At 37.3% G+C, this 12,437-nt stretch overlaps 1 protein-coding gene and 1 long non-coding RNA gene across 9 annotated transcripts in view; one reads left to right on the top strand and one right to left on the bottom strand.

Annotated features, from left to right (window-relative positions):
- The window catches only part of LOC125246409, a 35,516-nt gene extending 24,545 nt beyond the window's left edge, over positions 1–10,971 (top strand). For both annotated transcript variants that reach the window (XR_007179848.1, XR_007179849.1), the window contains exons 4-6: positions 776–884; positions 978–1,188; positions 10,375–10,971. This is a non-coding gene — a long non-coding RNA (uncharacterized LOC125246409). The remainder of the gene's footprint in view (positions 1–775; positions 885–977; positions 1,189–10,374) is intronic.
- abcc9 (ATP-binding cassette, sub-family C (CFTR/MRP), member 9) overlaps positions 1–12,437 on the bottom strand; it is a 40,448-nt gene that overhangs the window by 16,169 nt on the left and 11,842 nt on the right. For 4 of the 7 annotated variants that reach the window (XM_048157350.1, XM_048157344.1, XM_048157346.1 and 1 more), the window contains exons 13-26: positions 12,356–12,396; positions 12,129–12,271; positions 11,918–12,032; positions 9,213–9,314; positions 7,896–7,968; positions 7,312–7,417; positions 5,018–5,056; positions 3,519–3,620; positions 2,261–2,345; positions 2,015–2,095; positions 1,045–1,182; positions 743–868; positions 436–535; positions 66–346 (exon numbers count right to left, since the gene is read on the bottom strand). In XM_048157350.1, the coding sequence (XP_048013307.1) occupies positions 66–346; positions 436–535; positions 743–868; positions 1,045–1,182; positions 2,015–2,095; positions 2,261–2,345; positions 3,519–3,620; positions 5,018–5,056; positions 7,312–7,417; positions 7,896–7,968; positions 9,213–9,314; positions 11,918–12,032; positions 12,129–12,271; positions 12,356–12,396 (1,532 nt within the window). Of the gene's footprint in view, positions 1–65; positions 347–435; positions 536–742; positions 869–1,044; positions 1,183–2,014; positions 2,096–2,260; positions 2,346–3,518; positions 3,621–4,807; positions 4,844–5,017; positions 5,057–7,311; positions 7,418–7,895; positions 7,969–9,212; positions 9,315–11,917; positions 12,033–12,128; positions 12,272–12,355; positions 12,397–12,437 lie in introns of all 7 variants that reach the window. The other 3 variants (XM_048157348.1, XM_048157347.1, XM_048157349.1) reach the window with 2 other exon arrangements.

Below are 12,437 nucleotides of genomic sequence, written 5' to 3'. Positions count from 1 at the left end.
AGATCCACTTCAGTATAACTACAAAGTAGAATATGAAAGATAACATTTCTGCAGTTATTTGTCACCTCTGCAATCTGTGTGGCATCATAGTTCTTTGTGTAATTGGTTGCGTTGAAAAACGAATCGGCAAGGCTTTGGTTATGCGGGTTTGGGGACGTCCAAGCTGCTAGCCAATAGTCAATGGCCACCATAACTGAATGCTTGGCCAACTTGGATGACACCATCAGGAAGACCATGAGGAAGCCACCTGAGGAAAGGTAACGGCAGCACATCTTCCATGGGATCTTAGAACGGCGGCTGGTGGTGGTGGACATGTTGTCGTCATCATCCTCCTCCACCTCCTCCTCTATGGAATGGAAAAAAAGAAGGTGCCCAAGACATGTTATTCCAAAAGAAAGAAGGAAAGGTTGTGCTGAAATATTGACAAACATGTACCTTCATCCTCATCGTCAATCTGGTTCTTCGCCTCTCTGGAATAGAATGCTCTCCTCAGGGTCTTCCTCTCCAGAGTGGTCTGACACTCCAATTCGGTCTCCTAAAGCAAAGCAATAGAAACGCAACTTTTTCAAAACCTTCTTCAAAACTGGTGTGTTTTCAGTGTTCATTTTTTACAGTTTTTTTGTTTGAAGGTTGGCATACACTACACTACTTTTGCCCAGATTTTTGCCCTTTTAATAATAATTAACCCAACAAACATTAAAAAATTTCATTGATGAAAATGATTGATGTAAAGGGGAAGGACCTTTTCAAGCTCTTGGTCTTGTCTGTTCATCAGGGTCTTCCAGTGCTCATAGAGTTCCACATCATGAGTCTGGATATCCTTTAACGTTCCCTCTCTCAGCACTGAACCGTCCTTCATGGCTATTATCTACCACACAGAGAAAGTAAGACAGAGTCTTAAAGCCATTTGTTTCTGATTATTGTCTTACTCTGACAGCAATTCATCTTTAATTCAATAAAACATCCCTTTCTTTCAGAGCATCATGAAGAACCAGCCTCGAAATGTTCAAGATCATCAGTCAGCAAAGAAACCCAAATAGTTACCCAGTCAGCATGGATAAGGTACTGCAGCTTATGAGTGACCAAGACCACCGTCCGTTTGTCATCCTGAAGGAACTTGAGTATCCCTTCTTGCATCAGATGATCACTGAGGTGGATGTCCAGGGCAGAGAATGGGTCATCCTATAGGTAAGCAAACCCAAAACCATGTTAACTCAACTTCAATTCAATTTGAGACTGCAGAAACAGATCTAGATATTTGGGAACCCTTATTTAATATAGGAAACCTGGGTTAATTCAGCTTTTCTTGATGTTTGTTTCAACTTGAGACTACACAATTAAAAATAAAAGTGCCAAAAGGGAATTTTCTATTTTGAGTCCCCAAAAGAACCTTTCAATGAACCTTTAAAAGAATGGTTCTTAAAAGAACCATTTTGTTTTAGTGTGAAGAACAATTTAACAATCTAAAGAACATTTTCCCAATATAAAGAACCTTTTAAAGAACCAAGGTTGCATGGATGTTAACGGTTCTTTACGGAACCATAGATGCCAATAAAGAACCTTTTTTAAGAGCATAAATACTGAAAATTATATTAGCAGAGAGTAATTAATTGAATAGAAATTATATACTCTTTAAATTTGCTTAAATCACTTCCCGATTGACCCAAAATGGCACTAAATCAACCCCATTGACTCTCTAGGATGTGAGACATAACGTCATTCCAAGGAATGGTAATTGGAATGAGATGAATTCATGATCCTGTCCAGAAGGGTGTGTAGTTATGTACAGTAATCCAATAACAGCCCTGCACATAACTGTGTTTTCTGCTATTGCTGCCACAACGTACCCTGTGCTATCATGTGTCAGTTTAGAAATCTCTTCTGGGAGTACCTTTGAAATTGAATTAAAAGCTGTAGTCATTCATAACATCTCAGACGTGTGGCATATCACTTGTAGAGGGTGGAGGTAGAACACTATCGGGAAGTTATCTGTATTGGAAAAGTTGGTTCCTACCAGGAAAACAATGTTGGTGTTCTGGTACAGAGCTCTGGCCACACAGATCCGTTGTCTCTGACCACCACTGAGATTAATACCCTGTAGGATTACAACACACAAACACAAATTAAACACTTTTGATTCTGATGACATAGTTTAACATCATGGTAGTCTCAATAACAAGTTTTTATTTGATTAGTATCACAGCAGCTGAGGTCAGAGAGCTGGTCTCAAGCCCAGACACAGTGAGCTGTCCTCTCTTACCCGCTCTCCGATTTCAGTCTGGTCTCCAAAAGGAAGGAGGTCGATATCTGGTTGAAGCGAGCAGGCATCAATCACCTCTTTGTATCTGTCCAATAGATTTAGAGTTTAAAAATATAAGAATGTTTCCTCAAAAACCAAAGGGTAGGAATCTTGAACATGAGATCTCTAGGGAGTGAAAATGAACAGTGTCATGACCCGGAGTTTCCACAGGGAGTTTTATTTTAGTTGAGGTCTAGCCCTGAACGCTGTAAAAAAATCAACCCACTTGAAAATGCCAGTGTATGTGCTGACTGATTTAAAATCAAAGTGCTGTTAAGGCTACAAGGCACGATGGCAAGTTCACAACATTTTTTTTTCAATCATTTTGACTTTAAAGTCAATGTTAATCTCCATTCACGACCACTTTTATTTCTGTGATATGACATATTTTAAGTGAAAGGGGTGTTAGGGGAACAGTGGGGGTTCTGTTGAGGCACACAACAAAAACTAATATCCCATACGGCCTAAGTGACATAATTTCAAATTATTATTTTGACTAAAGAAACTGTACCTTTTTTTTTTTTAAGGAAAAATGTGCACCAATGAACTGTTCCCAATGCAGATACATGCTTTAAGAAAGTAAATAAGGTCAGTTTTTAAGACTTTATGATGAACAAATTCAAGTTGAAATCAAGTAAAAAATAAATAAATACATTCTAGCATATTGGCATTTTCTACAGTAAAGCTTTGAAGTACTAGGCTTCCCTGTAAGTTTGTTATTGAAAAGGGATATTTGATGAGAAAAAAGAAAAAGAAAACTAGGACTTGATTTTATTAATTGGGGGTTAATTGGATGGTGAAAAGTAGGCATTCTGTATCAGAATGCTAAAACAGTTATGTAATGTTAGATCATGGTTGCTGAAAGGTTAAGGGAATGTTAGGAGAATGTTGTGTCATGCACAACTTAGTTAAAACGAATGTTCTATTGATGCAAACAATGAAACTAATATCCCACATGACCTAAGTGATGTCATTTCAAAAGAAAAGCAAGCTATTATTTTGATTAAAGAATTTATGAAGACAATTTGGGGAGAAAATATGCACTCGATGAATCATTCACAATAAGAAAGTATATAATTAAGTACTTTAAGAAAGTAAATAGTGTCAATTTCGATTTTATGTTGACTTTAATTATGAAAATAGCGTTATGGTCAAGTAGAGATGACAGAAATTATTGCAATTAGTAAAACTGATAACAAAGAAGATCTTTTGACCTCACCTTTGCTTATTGAAAGGACTTCCAAACGTGATGTTTTCCTCTACGGTGGCGTTCAGCAGCCATGACTTCTGCGTTGCATAGGCCACAGAGTACCTGTTTTTACTGAGCCATGACAGGGCGAGAAAGAGCGGAAGAAGGAAAGAACAGATAAGCTGGAAATGTGGATAAACACACTCAGCTTGCCATCACAGCAAACACTAATGTTTCTGCTATGAAATGAAGGAAAAACCTGGTTAATGATGAGATTAAAGCTACAGAGTAAATGCAGGGAGCCCTTCACTGTGATGTGTGTTTTATAACATTTTCTCCTGTCCTTTCTTAGTCAGAGACTGTTATAAGTAAGGTATTTCTGTAAAAATGTGATTTTTCATAGGCGTAAATCGTGGGGGGGTCAGGACCCACCCCATCTGAGTGTTGTCCCCCCCTAAAAATATCATTAAAAACCACACTGTGTATTGTAAATAATATAATGATATATACTTAAATAATTGTGTTGCAATGAACGTGTCTGCTCAATTCCGAACGAGAGCCAGCCCCGCATTGCCGCTAATTTGAAAGCGAAAGTAAAATGCGCGTGGCCACACAGGCATTTATAAGCGATTTAAAAGCAAGGTGGAAAAAATTGGAAAACTCCAACGTCCTGGTCTCCATGCTGCACTAACAATAGTAGTAAAGCATTCCTCTGTGTACACATATACTTGCAAGTAAATTTTTGGCTGTATTATCTGTGTCCCCTTCAAAAACTGCTCTTGAGAAATTTGATGTTTATTGTCCCCCCTTCAACGGTTAGATGAAATTTACGCCGATGAATGTTTTTACTTTTTCAACAATGCTGTGTTTGGCCAACATGGCAAGTTCTGACTCAATCAACGGCGTGAGATTGGAAACTTGTTTGGAAACAGTTATTTTTACAATTCCAATTGGTACCACTAGAGGTGAGGTTGAAATCTCACATTGCAGTTTAAATCTCTACAAAACCAAAAATAAACCTCATGATATCGAGAACGGCCTCCTCTTGTTAGACAAAACAGATCTATTGTTCTGGGGTCTAGATGTAACTAAACCAAATATTGTCCGAAATCAATATCTGTACAAGAAAGCCCCAGTGTGTCCAAAAGAGGTCAAGACTCCCGGCATTTTTAAACACTTTACACTACACATCTCACAAAAACAACAACACCCATTTTATCCAAGCCAGAGAAATGTAAAGCAAGGGATAAATGTATTGGTAAATAAAGGCATGAGGGGGTATGAGGGCACATCTGCTGAAAGGGTTTGCAAACGGGTACCTCCGTTCTTCATAAAACAGCTCTGTATCATGTCCGCTGCAAGTCGCAAGTCAGCCATGTTAGAAGACATTATAGAGCATCAACACTACTAGTTAGAAAGAATCTTTTGGCCATCTGAATTTGACTAATTCTGGCCATTTTATGTGTTGGTTTAAAGGTCACTGTGTGGCTATGTAGCATGTGAGCATGTGAAGACCTCCAGTGAAATACCTTATGTTCCCATCGAAGAGTATCTCACAATCAGGCTGCCTGATTTATCACACCATTGGGGAAGAGGACACAGAGAAACAAACACACACACACACACGTGACCAGAGTTAGTTAGTGCATCAGGACATGTTCTGTAAAAACACTGACAGACTCTCCTCATGAGGTGAAAGCGAAGAGTGACATATTGAACTATAAATGGTCTCAACAGAGTACATGTTCAGTTGGAGAGTAATGTCATTGTCATTAGAGAACTCTAACTGGAAAAGACCAAGATTCATTGCACTGTTTGCAAAGACAGCAGTGCCTGAAATACTGAGACTGAAATTAGACTTTCAATATTTAATTCAATATTGCAAATTGTCTTAAAGTGCCCCTATTATACTTTTTCAGATATTACATTTCATGTGGTGCGTTATATAACTGTTTGTGAATGTAAAAGATCTGCAAAGTTTCAAAGATCGAAGGTCACAATAAAAGGAGTTATTGTCTCCCAAATGAAAGAAGTTATTCTAAACTTCCACAAATGAGTCGTCAGTTATTTCAGTCTTACTTCCTGTATGAACCCATCTAGGTTTGCAACAAATTTGCATAATGCCCGCAAATGGTCTTCATTGGCTGCCCTCAACCAATGTCTACTTTGACCGACCCTCAAACACTGTAGTTGTAGCCTGGAAGAGTTTGGTTTGTGATCTTGACATGTTGAGAAGATGCCGTTTTTTTTTTTTGTTTTTTTTTAACCTTTAAAAGCATAATATGGGCACTTTAACGAATACGTTTTCCTCCATGCAAATATAAACTGGCTTTACAATTACAGTGGCCCCAAAAAAGAATTTCGTAATTGTCCATATAATAAAAGTCATTGGTGTTCAAAACAACACTGGGCCCCATTAACTTTAATTGTATGGGCATTTCCACAGAAGAAATTTAAAAATGTTTGGAATGACATGAGGGTGAGTAAATGCTGACCGAATTTTCATTATTATTTTACTGTAAGCCACACTTAAAATGTATCAATGCCATTGCATTAGATGATCAAACCTAGGACTTAGAACAAACTTAGGAATTTAAACAAATAAGAAAAAGAATCTGATTTCACTTTGCATCCTGATTTTTAGCATTTTAAATAATTTGAGAACCACTGCACTATTACCATTGCCTGGAAAATCCAGCCTCACCACTGTACCAGCGGATGAGTCTAGTCGGCCATTGAATCAATTCGATTTCTAGGGCGGAGCAAATCCGAGCCAACAGGAAGCGGAGTAAACCAATCAGAGAAGGGCGGATATGACGTTAGCAAAGCGACAAGAGAGTCAACAGCGAAAAGTAAATAATTAATGTGTTTTTGGTCATTTAAAACTGAATTCACGGCTGATTAGAACAAACTCTTGGGTCTCCCGTGTGCAATCTTTGTTGATATTGAAGGGACTTTCGCCGCACTAGAGTGACGCTGTTTGCGTCACTGAAATAAACGAATCTGATTGCATGGTACGGTTTGGAGTTGACTCGAATCGCGACGGAGGGCGGACTGACATATATCTTGTAGAATGTAGAAGATATATCAGTCTGGCCTTGCCAGGCAACTATTACCAGGCTAGAAAACTTATTTCTGAGAAAATGTCTAGCATAATTTATTTGCAGATGCAGAAGCATTTGGATGGTTTAGCGTTTAGTTATCTAATGCAATTTACATTTTAAAATGTGACTTATGTAAATATTATTTCAGAGCAACTGTAAATGTATATATTTTTAGCATGTGAATCTGCTTGGCTTTGCTTACAAATGCTAATCAGAGACCATCTCCAGCATGGAGATGGAGACATTCACAGAAAGAAAGCAATTTCCCTTGTGTGCTGATAACGCAGAGGACAGAATGACATGTGGGAGAAAAAGACAGAAGAAAGATAGAAGAAATGCACAGAGCCAGTGTAATGAATTGTGAATAGAGTAAGACACACATACACTAACACACAAGGAGTAAGACATTCCTCACACACATCTGTGTATGTACACCATGGTACATACATCATAATAATAGCGGATGCAATGCACAGTGGGATATTTCTGTGCATGTGTGTTTGTACAGATGAAGACTTTGATTAGCATCTGATGAGTCTGGCGTGCAGATGGACTCCCCTGTTTTCTGCTACGTAAACACAAACTTTCAGCTGCTTCACAACAGGCAGGAATTTGGCCCCGTTGAGCTTTAATGCAAGTCGCAAGCTCCATAATGTTCTTAAAAGTATTGCATCAATACACATCAAAGTATTATATTATGCAAATTCTAAAATTCTCACTTGCTCCAGAAGACTTTTCCACTGATCGTTTGCATCTCCCCCAGCATAGCCAATAGCAGAGATGATTTCCCACAACCCACCTGGCCCACAATCATGGTCAGCTGACCTGAAGAGGGAAACGAGATGAAGGTTAATCACAGTTTTATATGAACAGGTTTTGCCCTTATGGACAGGTTTTCTGGATGTCCACAGTCAGTGGTAGATGGAAGGACTACAGCAGGTAGCAGCGTTGCCCATCTGTTTAGTTGGCAACATCTAGTTAGTGCTCAGCTCAATTTAATGAGGCTATCAAACCACTAAAACAGAACACTAAACCTGAGCCAAGACATTACGTATTAAGAATCAGTATTTTCAATATTTTGATTTATTTTGATTTGGTGTAGGGCTATCTTTTAAACATAAACCTGCCAATAATAAGGAGCCATTTTGGATCATTTTGGTTTATATCACATCACATTGTGATCTTCATTAATGTATTGTTCCTGGTAGATAAATAAGCAAATGAATAAACTATGTTGAACTTTAAGTATGATATATAGATAGATAAATTGTCTGAGAGTAAATTAGTAGTAAATGGTGTGTACCTGTAGGGATTCGGATGTTGATATCCGACAACGTCGACAAGTTGCTTCCCCATGTGAAGAAACCATCATTCACCTGAATGAGACATATGGCAATAACAAATATAAAAACAAAAACCAAGGGGTTTAGTGTGATGGAAACAAACAGAACGCATGAGATATGATCTTTTCATCTCTGCGCGCACAAGCTACTTCTGTCACTTTTACATCTTCTGGATGTGTTCTGAATTCTATTTTCCAAATGTTTATTTACAATAATGATAACACTCCCATCCATCAAAGCAGCACAGTAGAACAGAAGAGCATACTGGGAAATAGGAGAACGCTGAACAATCAAAAACATCTGTGAGAACAAGAGAGCGAGAGAGAGAAAGGGTAAATGGGAGTAATGGTTGGGAATGACTGAAGTGAAGGAGTGTAAATGTCAGAGTAGATTAGGCCATATTCATAACAAAGTGAGCGGATGTGACAGTAGGTCACTGTGGGAGAATCCATGAGGATGCGTATGTATGTATGTGTAAATATAATTGACTTGTTAGATAAGAACCAGTGACATTAAAAAAAATACTGGAACCAAATGATTCCATAACCATTAAGTGAATGATTCCAAAATCGGAACCGTTTAACAGTTTTACAAAGCCCTCATTCTTCTTTATAAATAAATGCATTAGAACTACTTTAGAAGTCGTAATGACATGCGTCATCAACAATGCATTAGAATCTTTAATTACCTTTTGTTATTTTATTTTTTTTTTTATTGTAGTTACTTAGTTGAGTGTTAATTAATGCAGTTGTTAAAGAATCCGAATCATTAAGTCGAATCACAATCACAACCAGAATCATTACATTTACGATTCCCACCCCTAGTCCAGAGGGATGGTAAAGGAAGTGGACCCTCCGGGGACTGAGAGACAGAGGCGAAACCAAAAAAAATAAACATTTAAATTAATGTCCTTCTGATTTTTAGTCCTGGTTTTTCTTCTCGTGAGAATCCCAAACTGTACTCAGAGGGAAGCTGAACTCGAACCACCATGTCTGAGAAACTATCACAAACTCCATATGGAGTGTTTTAAACCAGCTGAGAAAGATGGAAAATGCTCAGGAAAAAAAACCCTCTGTGTGTGTGTGTTGAAAAATAATGGGGTTTGAACACTTCCTCAAGCAGAGTATGAGTAAAACAACTTATTGGCCGTGACTTAAAGGTTACTGGCATCTGGATGAGAACGTGCAGATCCTGAGCTCTCTTAATGAACTTTAGCACGTGGTCTGTGAGTGAGAAGTGCCTGAGAATCAGTGCTGGCGAGGATAGTGACGTCTGACCTGTACGGCGACATCTTCGGTCTCTGTGGGCCGCAGCTGCCTGCGCATGGGCTGCTCGTAGTTATCCATACGATAACGCCCCTTCCTGTTGATCGCCTTTGTCTATACAGTGATAAAGAGAAAAATACAGATTTTAGGAGTTTGACAGCTTCTGGTCACTGTATTGAACAGAGTCTTCAAATATGATTTCATTATAAAATTCAGTCAGTAAATGTCTTTTCAAAGCTCTTTAATGTAGTGTGACAGATCACCAGAAACCTATAGTGCTATAATAAAGCATATCACTAAAATTGTAAATATAACATTGTTAAATATATGCACTTTTTAAAATTATTAATAATTGTTGTGTGTATATATATATATATATATATATATATATATATATATATATATATATATATATATATATATATATATATATATACACACACAACAATTATTAATAATATATATATATATATATATATATATATATATATATATATATATATATATATACACACAACTAGCTTTCGGCAGATGGACATATGCATATATATATATATATATATATATATATATATATATATATATATATATATATCACAACCCATTATTTATGTCTTAATTATTTAACGTATACTTTAATAATGGTCATAATTCTGTAAAAAAATAAAAAATAAATCAGAATTGTTTATTTGTTTATATGTCAGCCACCATTTAAATGATTATATCTTGAGACTGTTTTTTCAGTAGAAACATAAGTAAATAATTAGAAAGCATACAATTTAAAATGTGTTTTCTGGGTCAAAACGAATCAAATTAATGGAGCAGATCACATTTCTACTTCTACTTTCAGTGAAAAAATAACAGCACATGGGTTTCCAAAAACATGAGTGTGAGTAAATAATGACAGAATTGTCATTTTGGGTCAGCAAACATCATATGACTCTCAAAAGCTGCTGTCATGATCAAAAACAAGGAACATAAGTTCTCGCTTGCATCTAGCCAAGCCATTTTCCCAGCTTAACACTATTTCCTCTCCTGGACCCCCTTCCTTCTTCTTCCTGTCACAGTATATATTTCCATCCTTAACCTTAATCTCTTGTTCCCTCCCTTTCCTTCACCCCTTGCTCTCCTCCTCTCTGGGGACGGGTAGTTAATAGTTCTGTCCATCTTTTAGAGAACAGCTGAGGGCCACTGCACTGACCAGAGAGAGAAGCTTCTCTTCAAACACATTTATGAGATCTCGGTTTGGCTAAGGAATGACCAGCTCCCGTTTCAGCCCCATAAACATGACTGTGTGGAGTCTCATGTTTGCTGTTATTGGAGGTCATAAGGTGTGTTATTACATCAAGTTTATCTCAGTTTGAATCAATGTTTTTATGTATACTTTACAGACACAAATACAAGAGCTTTGAAAATATTTGATGCCACAATTGACTTCAGTCGCTCTACTTATAAAACCATCCCTGGTTATTTAACTAAGTGAGAAACTCAAGTGTTGAAATTATGTAATGAAATGTCAAAAATTATGTTAAATTGTGTAGTTTGTTGAGGAGAACTGTACTATTATTTTTCTGAGCTATCAAATTTAGGATTTTCAGCTGGCAGACAATAAAATGCATTAAAAATATCCCTATATACTTAAATTAAAATATTAATCAGTCACACAGAAATGCCCTAACAACTGCAACATGCTAAAAGCCACTGAAAACACCCCTGCATTTTCATCAGAAATGTTAAAAAATGTATTTTACATTAAAATACATTTTTAATATAATTATTTAATCGTTTTATTATTATTATTTATTTTTTTTTGCTAACCCAAATGTACAGTTTTGGCCACCTGTTCTCAGTGTTTGGTGAAAAAATCCAGTGAGATAATAAGTTATAAACATTAATAATCATTTGTTTCTCTTGTTCAGTTACAGGGCAGGACATGTCCCAGATAATCAACATATAATATTTCTCCCCTAAGACTGATCCAAGAACATTCTATCCATTTTTAAACTTCAGAAAAAGCTACTCTGAGGCCAGATATATTACAAAACCCTTTCCAGAGAACTAAAGAATACAAAAATGAGATTATTATTGCAACTCAGCTAGTTTCGGTGTCCCACATCACCCAAATAGACTAATATCAGCAACAGTTCCTCTAAGAGCATCTTATTTCTTCCTGAAGTGCTCCTTGTTCCTCATAAAGCTCTGCTGAACGTCAAGGCTTGGAATGGTTTGAGTATTGCAAAATGAGTTAAGGTGCAGTCACATTAGCAAAATTTTGCAGGCAAAAAAGGTCCACTGTTTATAGTCAATAGCGATGTATGAAGCACAGCTCACGCAAGTCATTTTCAAACCAAGCAGCTTTCTGTTGGTCAACGTGGCGAATCTGCGTTACCAACTTGAACCTGTTGCGAAATCTGTGTGTTGAAATCACGAAATTCCAGATCACGTGGATTCCTGTTGAATGACAGGATTTCAGATGTGATAATTCGCAAACATTGGTAGATTTAGCAACTGGATTAATGGGTTCAAGTCACCATTCGGCACGTTGACCAACTTGACCCCGTTGCCATTTCTATGTGAGGAAATCTTTCACCCTTATGTGAAATTCCCAATCACATGGATTTCTGTTCAAAATGACTTGATTTCGCCTGCAAAATTTTGCCAAAAAATGGCAAATGTGACCACACCTTTAAGGTGTAAATTTGCATGTGAGCACTCACATCCCCATGGTATTTGTATTTCTTTCCAACCTCTAGAGACATAGACATATCTCCATTTCTCCAGCTGTCATCTCCAATCTCATCACTTTGCAGGAACTCGCTGAGCTTCTGTACACTGCAAATATCAATCAGATGAGCGATCAAATCCTTCCAGAGAAGCCAACATGAAGTAATGCTGGAGATGGATTACTAGTTTAGTTTAGCGACATACCTAACAAGGGCCTTGACGGCAAACCTGACCACCGTGGACAACAGGAAGAGTGGCGTGACCAGAATGTGGAATAGAGCCAAAGAGGCAAACGCCTTGGCTGGACTGAGCCTGACCTCTTCAATATAGGCATGTGTGACAAAGGTCTACAAGAACAAGAAGATAACATATGGTCTACATGGTGGATAAAATACAACTGATTGAAATGATTGTAATGATGCATTTCTTACCGCCAAAACTGCAGCAATGGGGATGGCGGCATTCATAAATACTGTGGAGATAAAGAGGGACAGAACTATTTTCTAACAAACA

Source organism: Megalobrama amblycephala, linkage group LG14 (genome assembly GCF_018812025.1).
Source record: "Megalobrama amblycephala isolate DHTTF-2021 linkage group LG14, ASM1881202v1, whole genome shotgun sequence".
Lineage (NCBI taxonomy): Eukaryota > Metazoa > Chordata > Actinopteri > Cypriniformes > Xenocyprididae > Megalobrama > Megalobrama amblycephala.
Note: the sequence above shows the minus strand (reverse complement) of the source record. Positions and strands in the feature narration are given on the sequence as shown.